Genomic DNA, 23400 nt, shown 5'->3' with positions numbered 1-23400 from the left:
AGGGAAAATGCCCAAACTTGCAGCATTTGGTCTTGGGTGACTGCAATTCGTATCCTCATTACGTACATATTGAATGCATGCAAGATAAACTCCCAAAACTACAAACACTAGATCTTTCCAACCTTCCGTTTAGAAGATACCCATACACTCCCAGGAAAGAACGTCAGTCGAGCCGAGGATTCCCACTTCTGGAAGAGTTGAGTTTATACGGTACTACCGCGATTGACAAGGATTTTGTGAGACGAATATTGAAATGTTCACCAAGATTGAGATTATTAGACTTGACTGGATGTTCCAACCCAAACGTTGTTGGCTGCCTTCTGAACATTAATGCCATGGATTTAGAACAGCTATATCTAAGTCGAAGTGAAGCCAAGTTTTGTCAGAAGCTGCCACTTATAATACGAAAGGTGAGGTGTGCATAGTTAAAGCTTAACAATCTTAGCTCTTGTACGTATTTTTCGACACGTATAATATTTATATCTCATGTTCTTCGTATCAACTATGTTTTGTTGGCTCACTTTTAAGCTTTGAATAATGAAGAATAAGGAGACTTATCATACCTGCCCCGGCGTCGGCGTCCGCGTCTAGTTTTAGGGCCAATTGACTTCTTCACTTATAACTCCAATACCGTTCATTCAATTCACTTTATATTTCACACATATGTTGATGACCATTACACAAATAGGTTTCATGACTCCATATTATCCTTAAAACAAATTATCGCCCCTGATTGACATGGGATCTTAGGTTTAAGTTTTCGGGCATTTTGTGTCAGGTTAAAACTTAAAAGTTTAAGGGTAAGTATGGATGTTCACTAATTACTCTTAAATCCTTCATTGAATGGACTTCATACTTACACACTTGTTGACTGCCATCATGCAATTAGATTACATAACTCCATGTTATCCATAATAAATATCATGGCCTCTTATTGATTTTGGAACTTCAGTCAAAGGATTAAGGCAAAATGTGCCATGTAAAAGTTTAAGGGCACGTTTGGATTTTGACTCATACCCTTCATTCAATGGACTTCATACTTTACATAATTGTTGACGGCCATCATTCGTAAGGTTACATAACTCCATGTTATCCTAAAGTATGGCATTTGATCGACTTAGAAAGTTTGGTTAAAGTCTTAGGGCAACTTGGTATTATCACCTATAACTCCAATACCGTTCATTCAATACACTTTATACTTCACACAATTGGTCAAGGTAATAACACAATTTGGTTAAATAACTCCATTTTATCCTAAACACAAGTTATGGCGACATAGGAAGTTTGGTTAAAGTTTAAGGGCGACATGAAGTTTTCACTTATCACTCCTATACCCTTAATTCAATGGACTTTATGCAATTGTTGATGGCCATCATGCAATTAGGTAACTTAACTCTATGTTCACCTAAATACATATTATGACCCTTGATAGACCTAGACAGTTTGGTTGAATGTTCAGGGCAACTTGGGGTTTTAACTCAGATCTCAAATGACGTTCGTTCAATGGATTTCATACTTCACACAGTTGTTCACGGCCATCACACCATTAGGTTACATAAATCTGTATTATTAGGTCTCCCTAATTCATTGGGAGACATATTGTTTTTGCCCTGTCCGTCAGTCAGTCCGTCAGTCAATGCGTCAGTCAGTCCGTATGTCGCACTCTGTTTCCGCCCATTAAATCGAGAACGCTAAGACCCAGAAACTTCATACTTGGTATGCAGCTTGGTCATGACCAGTTAAAGACCGCTATTTATTTTGAGATCTGAAGTCAAAGGTAAAGGTTACGTTGACCTTGAGGTAAAAAACGGTACAGCTCAATAACTAAAGCTTCTTTGGGTCGAGGAAATTCATAATTGGTATGCAAGCTAGTCTTGCCTAGAAGATGAACGATATATTGGCGCTGACATAAAGCTTAACAGTTTTTTTCTGCTAATAACTTAAGAACACTGGCAGTCAGGAACGTCTATCTAGGTATGCTCATTGGTCATGACTAGTGGAAAATCCTTTTTCATTTTGAGATCAATAGGTTAAAGGTCAAATCCGAGGTGAATTTGGGGTGAAAAAAAACGTTTTTTTTTGCAAAATAACTTGAAAACGCTTGCACCCAGGAACTTTATACTTGGTTTGCTGATTGGTTATTGAATGACCCCTGTTGATGAAAGGTCAAAGTCGTGGTGAACTTGAGGTAAAAAATCGGTTTCCTCTAAATAATTTGAGAAAGATTGCACTTAGTAACTTTTTTTTATTGTATGCCAGTTGGTTATGACTAATAGCTGATCCCTATTGATTTTGTGATCAGTAGGTGAAAGGTCAAGGTTGCGCCGAACTTGAGCTAAAAAATGGTTTCCGATCAATTATTGAATAATGCTTGAGCCCAGGAACTTAATACATTACAAACTTCGTTAACATTTTCCAAGAATGATTAACATCACTTTCTTTTTTTCCGTAGGAAGGTTATATGTATACATGCATTTAATGTTTATGGCACCATATAAAACAATATAAACAGTGTAAATTATTTCTGAATATCATCGAAAGCAATCTGCGAAAGCTCATGAAGTTTCTGGGAGCCTGTAATGTTTTGCGCATATCGTTTAAAATTTAAGTAACGATGGAAATACTAACAGTAGGGGTATATCGTATCCCTAGCAATACGCGGCGTTCTGGTATATTTACAAACGAACGGTTAAAGGAACCCTCTCATGTTTTTACACCAAATTTTACTTTCCCGGTTAAGCATCTGGACACACTTATAACTATTTAACTCCGAAATTGCAAAATTTTGATTTTAGCAGGGTGCGAACCTAAGCCGGTAAAAACAATGATATAAGAAAACTGACAACAAAATCTCACGCCCACAAGGACTTATGCATAAACATTATGATAAATTAATCAACATTTGTTGATGGGTTTCAGCTATCAGTATCTTAGTTTTATCATTCCTAATGATTCGGCTTTGGTCGACTTTGAAAAGACTACAGTCGAACCTCGTTGGCTCTCTTTCCCAGAGACCGGCGAAATTACCTCGAGTCTCGAAAGATTCGAGCCAAGCGGGCATGCTTAAAAAAATCGGTCCCTTACATCCAGTTCGAGCCAACAAGTAGTGTGAGCCAAGCAAGTTCGAGCCACCCGGGTTCATCTTTATTAAGAATAATATGATACGTAAAAATGTTTCTTATGTCTTGTTTTTAATAACATTAAATTTGAATCATGTACGTTCAGTTGTAAATATAATTATTTGTCCAATAAAGAATTGTTTAAAAGCAATTTCCTTTGCTATATATATCAGCCCATCGCAGAAAGTCCTTTGCAAGTTTGAGTTTAAATTATGATATTCTTGTTTTTATTGTTTACTGTTCGGGGGAACATTGTCTAAATTTCCGGTACAATCGTATAAGCCTCACTACTTTTGTGATCACTTTATTTTAATACATAAAAGAAAGTGTGTTTTTTATTGCTTTGTTTACAGTGGGCCCATAGTTTGACACACTTGGATCTGTCAAGAGGCATCTCTAAGTGGACACCACCCAAGCTTCTAGATAACTCTCTACGACAGCTGTATGCCCATGGTTTCCCAAACAATACACTGAAGTACCTTAACTTAAGTTGGACTACCTGTTCTCTGGCTGCAGTAAGGTAACAATGTTTTTTAAAGGGGATTATTCTGGCTATTAAATGATCCACTAAATTAGCTACAATAATGTCCCTTGTTACCCCGACGTTAAATTCACCAAATCCCTAATACATTTATTTAATGACTTTATTAGTTTATATACAAGACTGTATTTTTCATTGCTTTCAAGTTGATGCTGGTTTAGATGAGACTTATTTAACTTAGTAATTTTAAACCTTGCTAAGGCGTGCTATGGCATATGGCTGTATAAATTACTTCATCGCTCCGGCTTGTTCATTTGAGTACATGGGATGTTCGTATAAGGACATTGAGTAATTGGAATTACTTTATCAGTGTGTCTTTATTGTTTTCTATTTGATGTCGGCTCTGATAAGGCTAATACAATTAAATTAGTAATTGTTGATGTATGTTGGGAATGTGGTGAGGTTCGGCCATACAAAATAGTTAAAGCACCCAGGAGATTCGCGTTCCAGTGAACCCGTGTTCTACCGACGGTTCCAGGGAGGCAATTCGATCATTTATCAATATAAAAGCTATTTTAGATGCGTGTATGGTCTGTTTGTGGGGTTGTATTAACAGGGTTTATATTTTGTTTTCTGACAACTAGGCTGTCCCTATAGTCGTCATTGTAGTACTTATTAATTTAATATTGTAGTTATTAATACATATTTGGAACGGTGTTAAGAATATGGGCTTATAAGCCAGTTTGAATCCCAAACTCGTGTTTTACTGACCATTCTACGGTAGTTATCCACTCGTTTATTGATAAATCTATTTTGATGCGTGTGCGATCTGTTTGTGGTGTTTGTGCGATAAGGGCCATTCCTTTGAAGCTCGACTATTCGAAGAATAAGGTAGTTTTACTACTCACCCCAGCGTCGGCGTCTGTTGTCGAGCAACAATAATTTACTTGGAGTCTCGTTTAGAATCTATGCAAAATCACACACTCAAACTCGTACGATAATTGATCAAAACGTTTGTGCACATAAACTGGTTTAAACCCCCAGTAAATTTACATTTTACTCACCGTTCCAAGGCGGTACCTAACAATTCTTGAAAAACATACCAATATATATATATATATAGTATATATATATAGTATTTAAGTACTGTGCTGTTTGTAGAGTTGTGTGCTGTTCTATGTTTCTTGTTTGTGAATTTGTGTTATATGTCTTCGGCGTCGCCCATTGCCACTAAACCGGGTTTATGTTTAAATTTTTTGATACTGATCATGTTTCTGTAGCTTTTTGCATATATATTGCCTAGGCTAGTTTTGTACACAATTTAGAAGAACCACTTATGTAACATCCTCCAGTTTACATAATGTTTAATGGTAAACACGTACTTTATATATTTTCAGTGAACTTTTGAGAAATTGTTCAGCGCTACAACATCTCAACTTGACGGCTTGTCGGGAACTAGACAAATCTTTGAAACGAGAATACAAGACTAGACAGGGAATAGAAGGATTGCTAGCAGCTTTACAGGGAACAGACAAGAAATAACTACTTATAGAAAAGGACAGATGTATGAACGTTGTTGAAATAGGACTTTGTGAAAACATCCAACAAGCGAATTTGTTTTTGAATTTATACTATACACCGGGTTCTAGTACAGTACATTTTAATGTTTGCAACTTGATGCATTTATATTATTTGGAGAAGCTAATTGAAAACAACAACAACAAAAACAACAACAGAAACAACATAATATATGGTGTATTGATGTCAAGGCTTTAAGAAATGTGTACGACAACCTTCCTGAGTGTTCCTTGAAGAAAGATGAAGTCACAAGGTTACTAATCATATTTCTTGAGGATACTCGCGCCATGAGAACTCGAGTTACATTTAGCTGCAACCAGAATTATTAACCATCCGTATTAAGCGGTATGTAACATACAGCTGCTTCACGTGAACATTATTTTAATGTACGTGATATTGTTGCGAAAAATTGCTGCATATGACTTTCATAACAGTTTGTTGAAATGCATACTATTTACAATATTTTCTAGTTTAATTACAATTGGCAATTGACCACTGCAATATGATTGCGATAAACATAAGACATATTGCACTCTCGTTTTGCACATTTACCAGTTTGAGCACATGTTCAACCAAGATAAATCAATAATCAGGGAAGTTGATTTAGTCTTTGTTTTTCTTCAGCCTTACGGCCACATTAATTCGTACATTTTCGGGCCCCGACTGAAATACCAGCTCCTTCAAAAATATGTGTGGTCATATTTCCCGTTTGTTTCATTTAGGTAGTCTGCAAATATGAAAATTCATCAAATACATTTTAAGTTAAATTCATAAAATTTTAAATGCAAAAAATGCGCCGATTTGAAATATCCCAAACAATCATTTCTAAAATGCCTTCCTATGGGTGCTCAGCATACTATTTACATACGATAATTTTTGGTTTCGGTTTTTGAATGTTGTGTTGACATTTAGTATCTGAACTTGTTCCTCCATTGTACGGTCTAATGTCGTTCTTTTCTTTTTACAATGAATTTTAGTTTACAATATACGTCGTTACTTTTCATGTGTTAATTATAAAAACTTAAGGGCTTTAAAAAAGCCATTTTACACTGTTTTGATCCTCAACAGTACAAAACGATTCACAAATAGTAACATTAACAATACATGCATCTCACATTTGCTTACATCAGTTAACAATTTAAAGCCAATTAAAATTAAAAATAACATAACAAATACTTTATAATGTTAAAATTTTAGAATATTTGTGCTACGTAGGTCCGTTCAATGTAATTATCCAGTGTAAATTACTTAAAAAGCTTGGTGGAAATCGAAGCCGTCAAACAAACCTAACATGGCAGAGGTAAGACAAAAATGTCCTTAGATAATAGTAATTAGTTTGTTGTATTGTTTTCGCTAATGTCTAAGTTTATTTTATTCAATTATATAGAGAATAATTGTCTAGGTCACTTTAACATTATTTTTAATGCAATATTTTACACCGAGTGAGCACCAATAGTAACATTTCACGAATAGCTTTGCCGCGAGTGAAATATTTACTTTTAGTGTTCACTTGGTGATACATATTGCAATCTTGCACTGAAATTTATTTTTATTGCATGCCTTTAGTCATTAATTTTACAACAAATCGAATTTTGACATATCTAATGGGGAAATGCGCGAAATTCTTACAAAATGACGTCATACCAGAGACGTATTTCAAAACTAGCTTTTCCCGAAAAATACTTTTCCTTAAAATACCCAGTTGGGAGAATGTCTTTTAAGTGTCAGTCGCATTTATGGAAGGACTTTCCCACGATTTGACGTCATTCACCGAAGGTGCAACAGTAGTTTTTGACCTCACCATTCTCAACAACGGCAGTCGTTACAACCCTAGCAACGGCGTTTTTGTAGCAAAAGCTCCTGGCCTCTACGTCTTCCACCTCGTCAAGGCCCGGGAACGGCAATAATGTAAATGATTCAATAGATGATACACCGCTCCACTGGAATATATTTAAAGGCCTCCCACAATGCAAAATCGGGTGGGGAAGCCACCTAATCACCAATGTCTTGTGGGTTCCTAATGATATCCTGTCAAATAAGGAAGACATTTAATATAATTATAAAAAAGTGGATTAAATTAATTTTATGGTTACATAAATGCTAACACCTTTCTTAAAATAGCACCACAACAAAGCCGCAATAAATTGTTTGTTTGGTAGAACTGATAATTTTGACACAGAAACTAATTCATTTTGTACAAAGACATTATACTTAGTTTTTCGCATATTTAGTTGTTTTTACTGATGGAACGTCTACACAGTTTTCGTATCTCAGATTAAAATTACATGTGTTACAAGGTTTTGAACATATTCTGGTGAGATATCATACAGGCATTTGTAAGTTTCAATAGCAATGTATCTTACCCTGCTCAAATGTAACGTTGGCAATTGAACTCTATGAAGAAGATTTTCGTAAGTTGAGGTGTAATCATTAAAAACAATTTTTAAAGCTCTGTATTGAATCTTTTCCAATTATTCTGTGTTGGTCTTGCTACAAAAAATGCCAAACGACAGAACAGTAGTTGAAATTGGATCTGATAATAGATTTAAAGATAAGATGCTTAGTATTGGTTGTCAAAAATTTGCCTAGTCTTTAAAGAATATTCAATTGCTTAGCAGTTTTTTGCAAATATTTGAAATCTGGGCATCAAAATTTAATTAACTATCTACCTCAACACCTGGAAGTTTCACTTGCTCTTCACAAACATTGGTGTGGTTAAGTATATTAAATTGTTTTATTTCTTTAACAGACCTTGAGCCAACTGAAATTGCCTGAAATTTGTTAGGATTAGCCTGCATTTGATTGGAAGTAAACCAGTTGATCAAAAGGTTACTTTCTTTTCAAAAGTGGTCTTAACATCAGGATTTTTATCACACACAGAAAGAGTATTGTCATTTGCATAATTACACATAGCTGCATTATTGATAAAGTAGAAGATGTCGTTTAGGAAGAAAACTAAAGGCCCTAATATTGATCCTTGTGGTACGCCTTTCAGGATGGAGTCCCACTCACTGGTAATTTGACCAAGTTTGACACCTTGCTTTCTGTTTGTGAGAAGGCTGAGAGACCGTATGCATTAAGCTTATCTAAGATGAGATCATGGGGCAGACAGTCGAATGCTTTTAAGAGGTCCATTAGAACTGTGCCTACATATTTGTTCTCATCAAGGGCTTTTTCAGTCTTCAACCAGCCTTAACAGGGTAGTTTGACACCCAAATGTTGTTCTGAATGCTGCCAGGAAAGTATGAAAAGTGTTAACAAAATGACTAATCAGTTGCTCACTTATGACCCGTTCATATACTTTGGACATTGATGGTAAAATACTGACTGGTCTATAGTTTTTTTTAATAAAGGGGTCATCTTTCTTTAAAATAGGGGTAACTTGTGCTAGCTTAAGTCTATTTGGAGATGATCCTTGGCTAATAATTTCATTGACCATGTTTCGGATGGGAACCTGTAAAGAATCTTTGCCAGCAATGATAATTTTGTGATGAATCAGATGTATACCAGTTGCAGTCACAATCTCTCAATCATAGGTTTTCCAACCACATCATTCCTTTAAATATTTTAGTTTTAATTCATCATCCAGCCATGGTAGTGGCCCGCAGTCACCTAAGCCGTATTTTCAGCTCATTATGACTTACTGAATCAGCCACAAAAAAAACATGACTTTAAGGAAGTGATAAAAAAACCATACCCATTACATGTCCAGCTCTGCTATGTGTAGACAATGATCGAAATTAAATCGGTGAACAAGGATAATTGCATGTACAACAACCGACAAATGACCTAAAAAGAGACCTCCGTTTCGAAAGGAAGGCAATGCATATGAATATCTTTAATGAAGATATATTTTAAAATATTTTGTGAATGACTTGGGGGACTATGTTTTGCATCTGGTAGTTTCATTTTTCATGTACATATTTTTACGGAAATGACCGAGTTTGCCATGACGAAAACTACCGAGCGTAGTTTGATCGCGCTCTGTGGATTTTTGTTGTCCGGCATTTACGCGCTCAATATGGTTTGTAAAAGTAAAGAAAACCTGGTACCATCACAATAACGTCTTTTTCAGACTCAAAGTGGTTGCACTTTTGCAAGCTTACTATATGCACGCACACATGCAGCCTTAATCGATTTCTGCCAAGTTTCGCGCGGTAAAGAGCCCGTATAAAATAGTCTTCTAAGTATTTGTTTGGAAACTAAACAACATTTTTCAAATAAATCTATATCATTAAAACACAATAAGAAATCAACGTATCATCTGCTGGAATATTTGCAATGTAGAAATTTTCGTTCCAAATTAAGTTGTTTATAAACATGCGAAGTGTTATTATTTTAAATCACCTGTGTAATACTGTAAAAAACGTGATATTTATATGAAACCGGAAACAAGGTTAAGCATGTAATTCAAGGAGTTATGCGTGCATCGCACGGAATATCCCGTTAAAATTCCTTTAAGTCTTAACAGCAACGATTAGACCAACGGCTTAATTCTAAAGAATGTGGGTTTAAGAAGTAAATTATAGTTTTTCTTAGTTAAGACGAGGAGATTTCTAAACATTTTTTTAATGCCAACGTCTATTTGATAGCAATGAGTCCCAGCGGGAGTGGGGATGGTATATATTATATCTGTGCCTTCTGGTTTTCATAATTTTAATTTAGTAATTTCCCGTGTATTATCAACACATGTTATTGGCTTATGTCATAATGTATATCTTCTGTTTGATGATATTCCTGGGTGTTTTCATATTATGGTTGTATTACAAGTTTGTGTATTGCTGCTTGTGTGTCTATTTCATTTCACATGGCCAATTGTAGAGCCATTATGCTGAATAAATCTGGCAAACTTGCTTTGGACTGATGATCTCAATATGTATACATTTATATCTTAAGGCTGAGCCCGATTCAATCCTCAATATAAAGAGAATACTAATCAAATTATCAAGTACCTTTTGAACAAAAGCGGGACAAATGCTTTTCCGTGTTGACATTGGCACAATTGGAGTCTAGGTACCCATGTTTAAATGTGCCGCAATACAGTTTCCAACTCTTTTTATTCAATACATTTATAGTCAAAGTAATTGCATTTTTACGTCAATATCAATTCAAATCATAAAAGCTTTTAAAGGTGCATACATGTGGATCAATCACCAAACATTATCTAATCATGTTACAATTATTCCGCAGATCACAGACGACACAGGTCATGGTTCAATATCGCGAGTGTTTACATTTAATCGCTAAATGTTCAATGGATTTAATAAAAGTTATATAGTATACATACATTTACATAGAGGCTTTTGTTACAGGTCGATTTAAGATCAACATATATTTCACTGAGTGATTGCAGAAAGCAATTACTTGTCGAATCGGGTTCGCTGGGGTTGTCATTGTGTGTACAAGGGACATTAAAAATAAAATGGGTCTCATCTGGTGTGCTGGTGTTTTCAGTGTGTGTACAAGGGGAATTAAACATAAAACGGGTATCATATGGTGCGCTGGTGTTTTCAGTGTGTGTACAAGGGGAATTTAACATAAAACGGGTATCATATGGTGCGCTGGGGTTTTCAGTGTGTGTACAAGGGACATTAAAGATAAAACGGGTCTCACCTGGTGTGCTGGTGTTTTCAGTGTGTGTACATGGGGAATTTAACATAAAACGGGTATCATATGGTGCGCTGGTGTTTTCAGTGTGTGTACAAGGGGAATTTAACATGAAACGGGTATCATATGATGCGCTGGGGTTTTCAGTGTATGTACAAGGGACATTAAAGATAAAACGGGTCTCATCTGGTGTGCTGGTGTTTTCAGTGTGTGTACATGGGGAATTTAACATAAAACGGGTATCATATGGTGTGCTGGTGTTTTCAGTGTGTGTACATGGGGAATTTAACATAAAACGGGTATCATATGGTGCGCTGGTGTTTTCAGTGTATGTACAAGAGGAATTAGACATGAAACGGGTATCATATGGTGCGCTGGGGTTTTCAGTGTGTGTACAAGGGGAATTTAACATAAAACGGGTATAATATGGTGCGCTGGGGTTTTCAGTGTGTGTACAAGGAGAATTTAACATAAAACGGGCATCATATGGAGTGCTGGTATTTTCAGTGTGTGTACAAAGGGGATTTAACATAAAACGGGTATCATATGGTGCGCTGGTGTTTTCAGTGTGTGTACAAGGGGAATTTAACATAAAACGGGTATCATATGGTGCGCTGGGGTTTTCAGTGTGTGTACAAGGGACATTAAAAATAAAACGGGTATCATCTGGTGTGCTGGTGTTTTCAGTGTGTGTACAAGGTGAATTTAACATAAAACAGGTATCATATGGTGCGCTGGGGTTTTCAGTGTGTGTACATAGGGAATTAGACATTAAACGGGTATCATATGGTGCGCTGGGGTTTTCAGTGTGTGTACATGGGGAATTTAACATACAACGGGTATCATATGGTGTGCTGGTGTTTTTAGTGTGTGTACAAGAGGAATTAGACATAAAACGGGTATCATATGGTGCGCTGGGGTTTTCAGTGTGTGTACATGGGGAATTAGACAAAAAACGGGTATCATATGGTGCGCTGGGGTTTTCAGTGTGTGTACATGGGGAATTAGACATAAAACGGGTATCATATGATGCGCTGGGGTTTTCAGTGTGTGTACAACGGAAATTTAACATAAAATGGTTATCATATGGTGCGCTGGGGTTTTCAGTGTGTGTACAAGAGGAATTAGACATAAAACGGCTATCATATTGTGCGCTGGGGTTTTCAGTGTGTGTACAATGGGAATTTAACATAAAACGGGTATCATATGGTGCACTGGGGTTTTCAGTGTGTTTACAAGAGGAATTAGACTTAAAACGGGTATCATATGGTGCGCTGGGGTTTTCATTGTGTGTACAAGGGGAATTTAACATAAAACGGGTATCATATGGTGCGCTGGGGTTTTCAGTGTGTGTACAAGAGGAATTAGACATAAAACGGGTATCATATGGTGCACTGGGGTTTTCAGTGTGTGTACAAGAGGAATTAGACATAAAAGGGTATCATATGGTGCGATTGGGATTTCAGTGTGTGTACAAGAGGAATTTAACATAAAACGGGTATCATATGGTGCACTGGGGTTTTCAGTGTGTGTACAAGAGGAATTAGACATAAAACGATTATCGCATGGTGCGATGGGGATTTCAGTTTGTGTACAAGAGGAATTAGACATAAAACGGGTATCATATGGTGCGTTGGAGTTTTCATTGTGTGTACAAGGGGAATTAGACATAAAACGGGTCTCATCTGGTGTGCTGGTGTTTTCAGTGTGTGTACAAGAGGAAATAGACATAAAACAAGTATCACCTGTTGCGCTGGGGTTTTCAGTGTGTGTACAAGGGGAATTTAACATAAAACGGGTATCATATGATGCGTTGGAGTTTTCATTGTGTGTACTAGGGGAATTTAACATGAAACGGGTATCATATGGTGAGCTGGGGTTTTCAGTGTGTGTACAAGTGGAATTAGACATAAAACAAGTATCATCGAGTGCGCTGGAGTTTTCAGTGTGTGTACAAGGGGAATTTAACATAAAACGGGTATCATATGGTGCACTGGGGTTTTCAGTGTGTGTACAAGGGGAATTAGACATAAAAGAAGTATCATCGGGTGCGCTGTGGTTTTCAGTGTGTGTACAAGGGAAATAATACATTAAACAAGTATCAACGGGTGCGCTGGGGTTTTCAGTGTGTGTACAACGGAAATAATATATTAAACAAGTACCATCGGGTGCGTTGGGGTTTTCAATGTGTGTACAAGGGGAATTTAACATAAAACGGGTATCATATGGTGCGCTGGGGTTTTCAGTGTGTGTACAAGGGAAATAATACATTAAACAAGTATCATCGGGTGCGCTGGTGTTTTCAGTGTGTGTACAAGGGAAATAATACATTAAACAAGTATCATCGGGTGCACTGGGTTTTTTAGTGTGTGTACAAGGGGAATTTAACATAAAACGGGTATCATATGGTGAGCTGGGGTTTTCAGTGTGTGTACAAGTGGAATTAGACATAAAACAAGTATCATCGGGTGCGCTGGAGTTTTCAGTGTGTGTACAAGGGGAATTTAACATAAAACGGGTATCATATGGTGCACTGGGGTTTTCAGTGTGTGTACAAGGGGAATTAGACATAAAAGAAGTATCATCGGGTGCGCTGTGGTTTTCAGTGTGTGTACAAGGGAAATAATACATTAAACAAGTATCAACGGGTGCGCTGGGGTTTTCAGTGTGTGTACAACGGAAATAATATATTAAACAAGTACCATCGGGTGCGCTGGGGTTTTCAGTGTGTGTACAAGGGGAATTTAACATAAAACGGGTATCATATGGTGCGCTGGGGTTTTCAGTGTGTGTACAAGGGAAATAATACATTAAACAAGTATCATCGGGTGCGCTGGTGTTTTCAGTGTGTGTACAAGGGAAATAATACATTAAACAAGTATCATCGGGTGCACTGGGTTTTTTAGTGTGTGTACAAGGGGAATTTAACATAAAACGGGTATCATATGGTGCACTGGGGTTTTTAGTGTGTGCACAAGGGGAATTAGACATAAAAGAAGTATCATCGGGTGCGCTGTGGTTTTCAGTGTGTGTACAAGGGAAATAATACATTAAACAAGTATCAACGGGTGCGCTGGGGTTTTCAGTGTGTGTACAACGGAAATAATATATTAAACAAGTACCATCGGGTGCGCTGGGGTTTTCAGTGTGTGTACAAGGGGAATTTAACATAAAACGGGTATCATATGGTGCGCTGGGGTTTTCAGTGTGTGTACAAGGGAAATAATACATTAAACAAGTATCATCGGGTGCGCTGGTGTTTTCAGTGTGTGTACAAGGGAAATAATACATTAAACAAGTATCATCGGGTGCACTGGGTTTTTTAGTGTGTGTACAAGGGGAATTTAACATAAAACGGGTATCATATGGTGCACTGGGGTTTTTAGTGTGTGCACAAGGGGAATTAGACATAAAACAAGTATCATCGGGTGCGCTGGGGTTTTCAGTGCGTGTACAAGTGGAATTAGACATAAAACAAGTATCATCGGGTGCGCTGGGGTTTTCAGTGTGTGTACAAGGGGAATTTAACATAAAACGGGTATCATATGGTGCGCTGGGGTTTTCAGTGTGTGTACAAGGGAAAAAATACATTAAACAAGTATTATCGGGTGGGCTGGGGTTTTCAGTGTGTGTACAAGGGAAATAATACATTAAACAAGTATCATCGGGTGCGGGAATTTAACATATAACAGGAATCATATGGTGAACTGGGGTTTTCAGTGTGTGTACAAGGGGAATTAGACATCAAACAAGTATCAGCGGGTGCGCTGGGGTTTTCAGTGTGCGTACGACAGGAATTAGACATAAAACGGGTATCATCGGGTGCGCTTGGGTTTTCAGTGTGTGTACAAGTGGAATTAGACATAAAATAAGTATCATCGGGTGCACTGGGGTTTTCAGTGTGTATACAACGACAATTTAACATAAAACGGGTATCATCGATTGCAGTGGTGTTGTCAGTGTGTGAAGAACGGGAATTTAACATAAAACGGGTATCATCGATTGCGGTGGTGTTGTCAGTGTGTGTACAACGGGAATTTAACATAAAACGGGTATCATCGATTGCGGTGGTGTTGTCAGTGTGTGTACAACGGGAATTTAACATAAAACGGGTATCATCGATTTCAGTGTTGTTGTCAGTATGTTTACAACGGGGATTAGACATAGAACGGGTATCATCGATTGCGGTCGGGTTGTCAGTGTTTGTATAAGCTAGAATATTATTTTAGTAAGGCGGTTGCAAAATATCCATGTACGTGTATGTGTCTCTACAATCAAGATGTACGTGGAATTGTCACTACTACATGTACGTGTACGTTATAGCATAATCTTGATGTATGTGTACGAGTCAATATAGTCTACATGTACGCGAACGAGTCACCAGGCTAAACTTACATGTAGGAGTCATTACAATGTAAATGTACGTGTACGAGTCACTACAGTCTACATTAACGTGTTCGAAACACTACAGACTATATATAAGCGTACGGTCAAAACAGTCATGTAAGTGTACGTGTCACAACAATCTTAGCGTGTACGTGTAAGAGTCAATACAATCTACATGTACATGTTCGTGTCACTAAAGTTTACAGGTACGTAAACGAGTCATTATAATCGACATGTACGTGTACGTGACACTACAATTAACATGTACATGAACGTGTCATTACAATCTTCATTTACGTGTACATGTCACTACAGTTCACATGTACGAAAACGAATCAATATAATCGACATGTACGTGTACGAGTTACTACAATCAACATGTACGTGTACGTGTACGAGTTACTACAATCAAGATGTACGTGTACGTGTACGAGTTACTACAATCAAGATGTACATGTACGTGTACGAGTTACTACAATCAACATGTACGTGTACGTGTCACTACACTCAAGATGTACCTGTACGTGTCATTTCAATCTACATATTTACGTGTACAAGGCATTACAATATACATGTACGTGTACGTGTCGATACAGTATACTTGTACGTGTTCGAGTCACTACATTCAACATGTACGTGAACGTGTCAGTTCATTATACATGTATGTGTCCGTGTCACTACATTCAAGCGACATATACTAAGCAATTGGAAGTGGCCAGCAATGCTGTGGTTGACTGATTGGAATTAACCTCAGCCATTTAGTTAAGTTTTATTATGATTTTATTTCATTTACATACATTAGGTAACAACTAACGTGCAAAGCAATGTTTTTTATATTATCGCTCTTCGATTATTGGCTTTTTGTGGATATTTACAAAATCTGCTATCAAATATTGAATCCAATTTGATATGAAAACAAAAGCGATACTGTGGACACAATCTCAACAATGAATATGAAAACATGCAGAAGATATGGCATAAAACTATTTAAGTTCATTGATTCTATGAGTAAGCTATTAAAACCAATGGCTTATTATAAAAGTTTAATACGATATAGCCCTCTTCTAGTTATTTTTGCACCTCTTGCGAGAGGAAATCGCCATTAAGCATGCATGAATTCTGCTTTCCTAAACTTTGCTCATTATTTAACAGCCCTCTGCACCATCAAGAGCACAATTTGTAACAATTCTGATGTCCGAATCGTTGCTATCCATTTCATTTCCGTTTGTATCTTCGAGTTGGTCAAGAGGGATTTCCATAGGCATTCCAATTTCATTATTTACACCTATAGTTGCATTCTCTTCAACGCCGACGTTGCATTCATTAATGTTGGTGGAGTTTTGCACCTGCGAACATTCTCCAGATTGTGATTTATTCCTCAAATTTTGTTGACAACTGAAATAAATGAATTTGGTCTTATAAATGCTTTCATTCCCAATAACTTTTTTCACTGACCATTCCAATGCGGTAACTCCAACTTTTTGTGAAAGCGAAATTATGACATTACCGTTTTTTTATCTCGGGATTAGTACAATTATTTTGTAAATCAAAATGATAAAGGGATTAGACACCAGATGGTCCCAAAACCGGCTAATACACTATTTTCATTTAAAAAGCCTAAAATTGTGAGTATGAACGTATGAGAGGCCGATAATACTCATTTTACAAGATTTAAAGAATATTTTGTCGCTGTCTCAATTTATCCGTTTCAATATATATATCGTATAATGGTATGATAATTTATGTTTTGATGATAGTAAAATGTGTTATCTGTAACATTTACAGCAATTTAACCATCATCAAATTCAAAAGATGTAATTTTCAAAGAAAAAAATGATTTGCACATTTGAGTCTTGAGTCCCAAAGTCAAAACGTTCGTGAAATGGACCGTAGTTCCAATAGTCCAGGGAAAATATAAAAAGTTGGGGAAAAAAGCGCAGAATTTCTTTTGATGGATTTGTGTCAAACCAGGCATCACATTTAACATACTAAAAGTATAGAACAATCACATGGTGCAAAATGAGGTTTTTGGGGTAAAAAGTTGGAAAAATTAAATAAAAGTAAGAATTTCTGGAATTTGCCAATAGCTGTGCCTAATTTTGCAATAAAATAACCAGATTTACTGTATGAGATAGATATCGAGGGTTCAAAGGTAAAAGGTGCCAACTTCCAATTTCAACATTTGGAGAAAAACGGAAAAAACGAAAATATTGAAATACCTTCGTTTTCCGTTAAGCCTTTGGTCTTATTTTGCAGTCTAACTAGAACGACTATTGCTTGTCAGGTTGTGAACTTTAGAAGACAAGGTAAACAGTAAAATACATTATATTTGCACTTTTGTGAAGAGACAAATGCCATTAGATGAAAATGAGTTAGCGTAAAAGGTGCTAAATGTAGTTGGCACTGTTCAAATAATTTTTGCAAGAAGTAAAAGGTGCCAAGTGCAGATAGCACCTTTTACCGCTATAATTATAATATTTCATCAAGATTGAGTAATTTTAGAAACAAAAGGGGCAAAATGCATTTAAACCCTTTAACATTTTCAAAGAAAACCTGATCACTATAATACTAAAAAAATTATTGTATCTATAGATAAAATAACAACCAATATATTCATGCGGTCCCTTTATTTAGATGATGAATGCATTTTGTAACGCAATAAGAAATGAGGTATACTTTAACACGTGAAGTATTTTACATTTTTCTTTGTCTGTTCAACTTGAAGTGCTACATTGTACGTACATTAACTGATGACTAAATATCAGATAGTAAGCAAAACTGGATATGTATTGGTAATCAAAACATTAAATTACCTGTGTCTCTTATCGTTTATTAGACAATGAAAAGGGTGTATCATACATTAATAACGTTTTTCACAAAATATACAGATATGCTGTGTCCCAATAAACAATTTCCATCGGATAGAATGTGTTTTTTCTCCAGCATTACGCAATGTTATCATCTCCTTTGTGCCCGTCTCATCTCTACTGCTCATACGGCTTCGTTTACAGTCCAACTGACGGCGTATCTTAATAACTTGTAATACAATGTTTTATTTAAACTACAATGATTTTGTAACACTCTACAATCAAATTTGCATAGAACACCTCATAATCGATCAATTTCTGAATGTAAAAAAAACCCACCCCCTTTGATGGCAATATTATATTACTGGTCAGTTTTTGGTATTCGTTTCATAATAATTTTTCTTTCCCGAACGTTCATATTACGATATGTTTATGGCATAAAACACTTTACGATTATTTCAATATGTTGATTGCATAAAAAAAACATTGAATTAAAGAGCACTGCTGTTACGATGAGTTATGACATACGTGTCAACTTGTATATCAGTACTGATTGACCAGTCAGACCAATCGTTCCTTCCATCTATACAAGTTTAAGATATTTGATATATTTTTAAAATTGCTAAGAGACGTATACAGTTAAGAATATAGTTTTAAGACAAGACAAAAAATATTATTTTGAGACCAATAAGTATATAATAAGTAATCATTAAAGAATTATAAAACACTTGTTATCAAATAATTAAAACTCAGGAGTATGCCTTTAAACACCCTTTAATATAAGTATTGCTCTAATCGATATCGGTGACGAACTGCACTATTTACTTACATGTCCACTTTTTCAATCCTATCAGAAAAAGTACATACATTGTCGTTTTTACTCAAGACCTAAATGTTTAGAATTTTAGTGAAGTTTTAAATTGTAAGAACCTGGATACCTTAAGAAAAACAGCATTTTTTTTGTTAAAATCTTACTAAATCAAACGAATCTGAGCATGTGTTCAACAGTTTTTCATTTGTTATCTCATTACTGTATCGATTATATTTATCTTATTTCAAATAAGTGAATTTGTTTTGATATAAAAATAATACTATTTAAACTAACCACATTCCCCTTACTAATGATATCGTTGTTTTGTTTAATGATGAACTCCAAACCTGTTGTGAAGCCGCCATTAACCCACCTCTTTATACCTGTGTTTTAACATCTATATCTATATCTATATCTATATATATATATATATATTCTATATATATATATATATATATATATATATATATATATATATATATATTGAGTTTTCACATGCTTTTACTTAAATGTAAACTGTGATATAATAAAAGAATATTGAGTTAAGTTGAGTTGAGTTGAGTACTGGACCAGGTGTAACTTTTAAATTATTATTGTCTTAGTATGTTAGTGGAAAACGATAACAAAACATTCAATAATCATTGCAAGTAAAACAAAAATAACCCTGTAGTACAATATCCTTTTTTTATTTTTACTAGCCTTTATCTGCATTTGTATTATAAAATAAACGATACCGTAAATCTAATAAATTTTAAATGCAATTGCGATTTTAATTAGTTTGAGAATAAAATATGTGCCCACTATAACGTTCGTTCTGGTAATATGGTAAAGTTAAATAAAATAGACGTTTGAATATTCACTTAGTTAATACCATAACACAAAAATATTTCTTCACCTTAGTAGTCAAGCATCCCATCGTTATGTTTGTGAGACATTAGAGATTCATAAATATGAAGATTATTTTAATGATAACATTAATTTTCTAGAATTTAACCCCAGCTTGACCGGTAAGATAATCAATTAGCCAGAAAAGTTCCTGGGAAAAGGAGATAACTGATTGTAGCACCTCTGTTGTTGAATAAATACAGCCTAATTTTATTGGTAAAAGGTGACAAGTAGAGGAGTTGGCACCTTTTTCCACTGTAAATAGTTCACTTGTTGTTGGCAAGAAGGTACCAACTGTACTTGGAACCTTTTACCTGAACAAATTGTCCCTGAAAGTAGTAAGATCAATATAATTCTATCAATTTTGCCCATATAAAGAATGAACTTCAACTAGAAAATTCACCCACATATAAAAGGTACCTTGTATAATTGAAAAAACATAAAATGTCATATTTGACCAAAATTGATGTTGGCACCTTTTACCTTTGAACCCTCGATATTATTATACAGTTTAATATATCGAAAGTTAAGAAATACCGTATTTTGAGAAACTAAGATGATTTTTGAGGTAAAATGTTTGAAATAATAAACGAAAATGAGGGTTTCTGGAATTTGCAAATACTTTTGTCCTTTTTTGCAATAAAATTACCAGGATTACTGTATTAAAAAGATACCATACTACTGTAAAATATACTAAATGTATAGAAACTACGTATTTTTGTGAAAAGTGATTCTTGGGGTAAATGATTGGAACTTTAAATGAAAATTAGAATTTCTGGAATTCGCTAATAACTGTATCCAATTTTGCATTGAAATAACCATAATTACTATATGTAATATATATTATAATACAGTTTAATATACCGAAAATTAATAAAACACTGTATTTTGTGAAATACGTTTTTTTGGGTAAATTGTTTAAAAAATCAAATGAAAATGAGAATTTCTGGAATTTGCCAATAACTTTGTCAAGTTTTGCAATAAAATCACCAGAATTATTATATATAATAGATATCGTATTATATTATAATATACGAGGGTTGTCCGGAAAGTTTTAAGACTGTGTCTATATTTCAAAATGTTTTTAATATAAATCAACAAACAATAAACAGCTGTGTATATAGACTATTCACGAGTTTCCTTTTGAAAAATAAATAATCTCAAATTAAGGAAGGAAATGGTTGTCAAGACAACCCATCTAGCGCTTCACGGAGCACTTTGAAATTGACGTTTTCTGAAAATTGTTCACAATTCATATATACTACTCCGTCTGAATAATAGACGCCAAAACGTCACGTCAAAACATATGACGACAGTATGACGTCAGCTGCATCACTAAGCAAATTATTGACGCAATCTAATAGTAGACATGGTTGTAACAATCAGCGGAAGTAGAGAGGTATTTCGAAGATGTCGGAAAAAACCCAACGTTAACGTCACGCACGGAGCAGCGCGCTATGATCAAACACTGTGTTCGCAGCGGAATAACTCCTACAAATACCTATACGTTTCTAACACGGGATAAATCAAAGCCAGCATGTTCAAGGGCTTTGGTATTTCGCTGGTATGGACGTTTCAGTGACGAGCATGGAAATGTGTGCGATTAGAAGCGGAGCGGCAGACCGTCAGTCGTGAGTGAAATTGACGTAAATTCAGTGCAGGACATGTTACAAGAAGACTGGCTGAGGACAGAGAGGGAAATTGACGAATCAGTTCAGCTAAAAAGAACAGTTGTTCATAATATCATAAAATGGTGGTACGGACAGATATTCAAGCAATGAGTTGATTTTCACCGTAAGTGTGTACGTGCAGAAGGAGCGTATTTTGAAAAACTGTAAATGACGTGACGCAATGGGACAACGAAGTGCTCCGTGGCTTGTAACCTGTACTTTTTGTAATGTTTGTTGTATACGTTCACTTCGTAGTATATTGTTGAAACTTTCAGGATTTGTTTATATGAGATACGATTGACAGCTGATAAAATTTTAATTGCATCCTATGTGTGGTAAGTTTTTTATGATTTCTGTTTTTAGTTGATTAGAGTAGCAATGTCAGTGCCTTAATGTAGCATAAGATATGCACAACCTTAAATGGCATTCCCACAGCATTTGCATGCGGAGCAGGCCTTACACAACCAAATCCAATTTTCTTGAAGCTGCATGTTACTGTATTAGTGCAGACAGTTTGACAAGCGCACTGTACAACTTTCATAATATCAGCCTGAATTGGTGCTGTTTCAGTGGTCACCGGATATAGTAGTTTGTTACTCAATACTTCCCAACCCCTTTCATCCAGGTTCAAAACAGTGTGTCCTTTCCAGTCCTGAACTTGTAGAAATACCCGCAATCTGTACTACGAGGGATGTCCGGAAAGTTTTGAGACTACGTTCATTAAAAACATACAAGTCATAGGATGCATATAAAATTTTAGCAGCTGACAATTTTATCTAATATAAACAAATCCTGAAAGTCTCAACAATATACTACGAAGTGAACGAACACAACAAACATTACAAAAAGTACAGGTCACAAGCCACGGAGCACTTCCTTGCCTCATTGCGTCACGTCATATTTTTTTTTTCAAAGTACCCTCCTTTTGCAAGTACACACTTACAGCGGCGTTCAACCCATTGCTTAAATATTTGTCTGTACAAGTCTTCCATGATATTATGAACAACTGTCCATTTTAACTGAACAGAGTCAACAATTTCCCTCACTGTCCTCCGCCGGTCTTCTTGTAACCTGTCCCGCACTGAATTTACGCCACTTTCACTCACGACTGACAGTCTGCCGCTTTAAATTGCACACTTTTTCATGCCCGTCACTAAAACCATCCATGCCAGCGAAATACCAAAGCCCTTAAACATGTTGGCTTTGATTTATCTAGTGTTAGAAACGTATAAGTATGTGTAGGAGCTATCCCGCTGCGAACACCATGTTTGATCATAGCACGCTGCTCCGTGCGTGACTTCAACGTTGCACTTATTTCGTACATCTTCGAAATACCTCTCTGCTTCCGTTGATCGTTACAAACTTGTCTACAATTAGATGGCTTTAATAAATTGCGGTGTGATGCAGCTGACGTCATACTGTCGTCTTATGTTTTGACGTGACGTTTTGGCATCTGTTATTTAGGTTGGGTAGTACATATGAATTGTGAACAATTTTCAGAAAGAGTAAATTTCAAAGTGCTCCGTGAAGCGCTAGATGGGTTGTCTTTGCAACCATTATTTTTCCTTATTTTGAGATTATATAATTTTATTTTTCAAAGGGAAACTAGTGAATAGTCTATATACACAGCTGCTTATTGTTTGTTGATTTATATTAAAAACATTTTGAAATATAGACGCAGTCTCAAAACTTTCCGGACAACCCTCGTACTTAACACATAGTACTTCATCATCACTTTTGATCCCAGCATTGTCATTCATAAGCACAACGGTGTCTTCTTCTAAACGTGAATTCTTTCATACTGGTAGTTTTGCCAACCACTCTATCTACCACATTTTCACCAATCTGTGTTGCTTCACTAGCATTACCCTCATATGATGCAACACCACTGGTTATACTCTTCGTATCTGCTTCACATTATCTTCCTTGAAAGTGCAGCGACAGAATCCCAACAGCATTTTAAATCTTGTTTATACCCCGACCCCTTGTCAAACCTCCAACACTTTCAGACTTCACATTAACATCTGCTCACTCCACATTAGCATCTGCTCAATAA

General features: G+C 35.9%; 1 protein-coding gene across 2 annotated transcripts in view; it reads right to left on the bottom strand.

The window, feature by feature from the left end:
- Nucleotides 1-16005: 16005 nt before the first annotated feature.
- Nucleotides 16006-23400, bottom strand: part of LOC128224047 (CD5 antigen-like) — a 37394-nt gene continuing 29999 nt past the window's right edge. For both annotated transcript variants that reach the window (XM_052933678.1, XM_052933679.1), the window contains exon 8: nt 16006-16566. In XM_052933678.1, coding sequence (XP_052789638.1) covers nt 16317-16566 — 250 coding nt within the window. In that variant the 3' untranslated portion in view covers nt 16006-16316. The remainder of the gene's footprint in view (nt 16567-23400) is intronic.

The sequence above is a fragment of the Mya arenaria genome, chromosome 17 (assembly GCF_026914265.1).
Source record: "Mya arenaria isolate MELC-2E11 chromosome 17, ASM2691426v1".
In the NCBI taxonomy this organism is placed as follows: Eukaryota; Metazoa; Mollusca; class Bivalvia; order Myida; family Myidae; genus Mya; species Mya arenaria.
The sequence above is the reverse complement of the archived record's forward strand: the minus strand, read 5'-3'. Positions and strand labels throughout refer to the sequence as shown.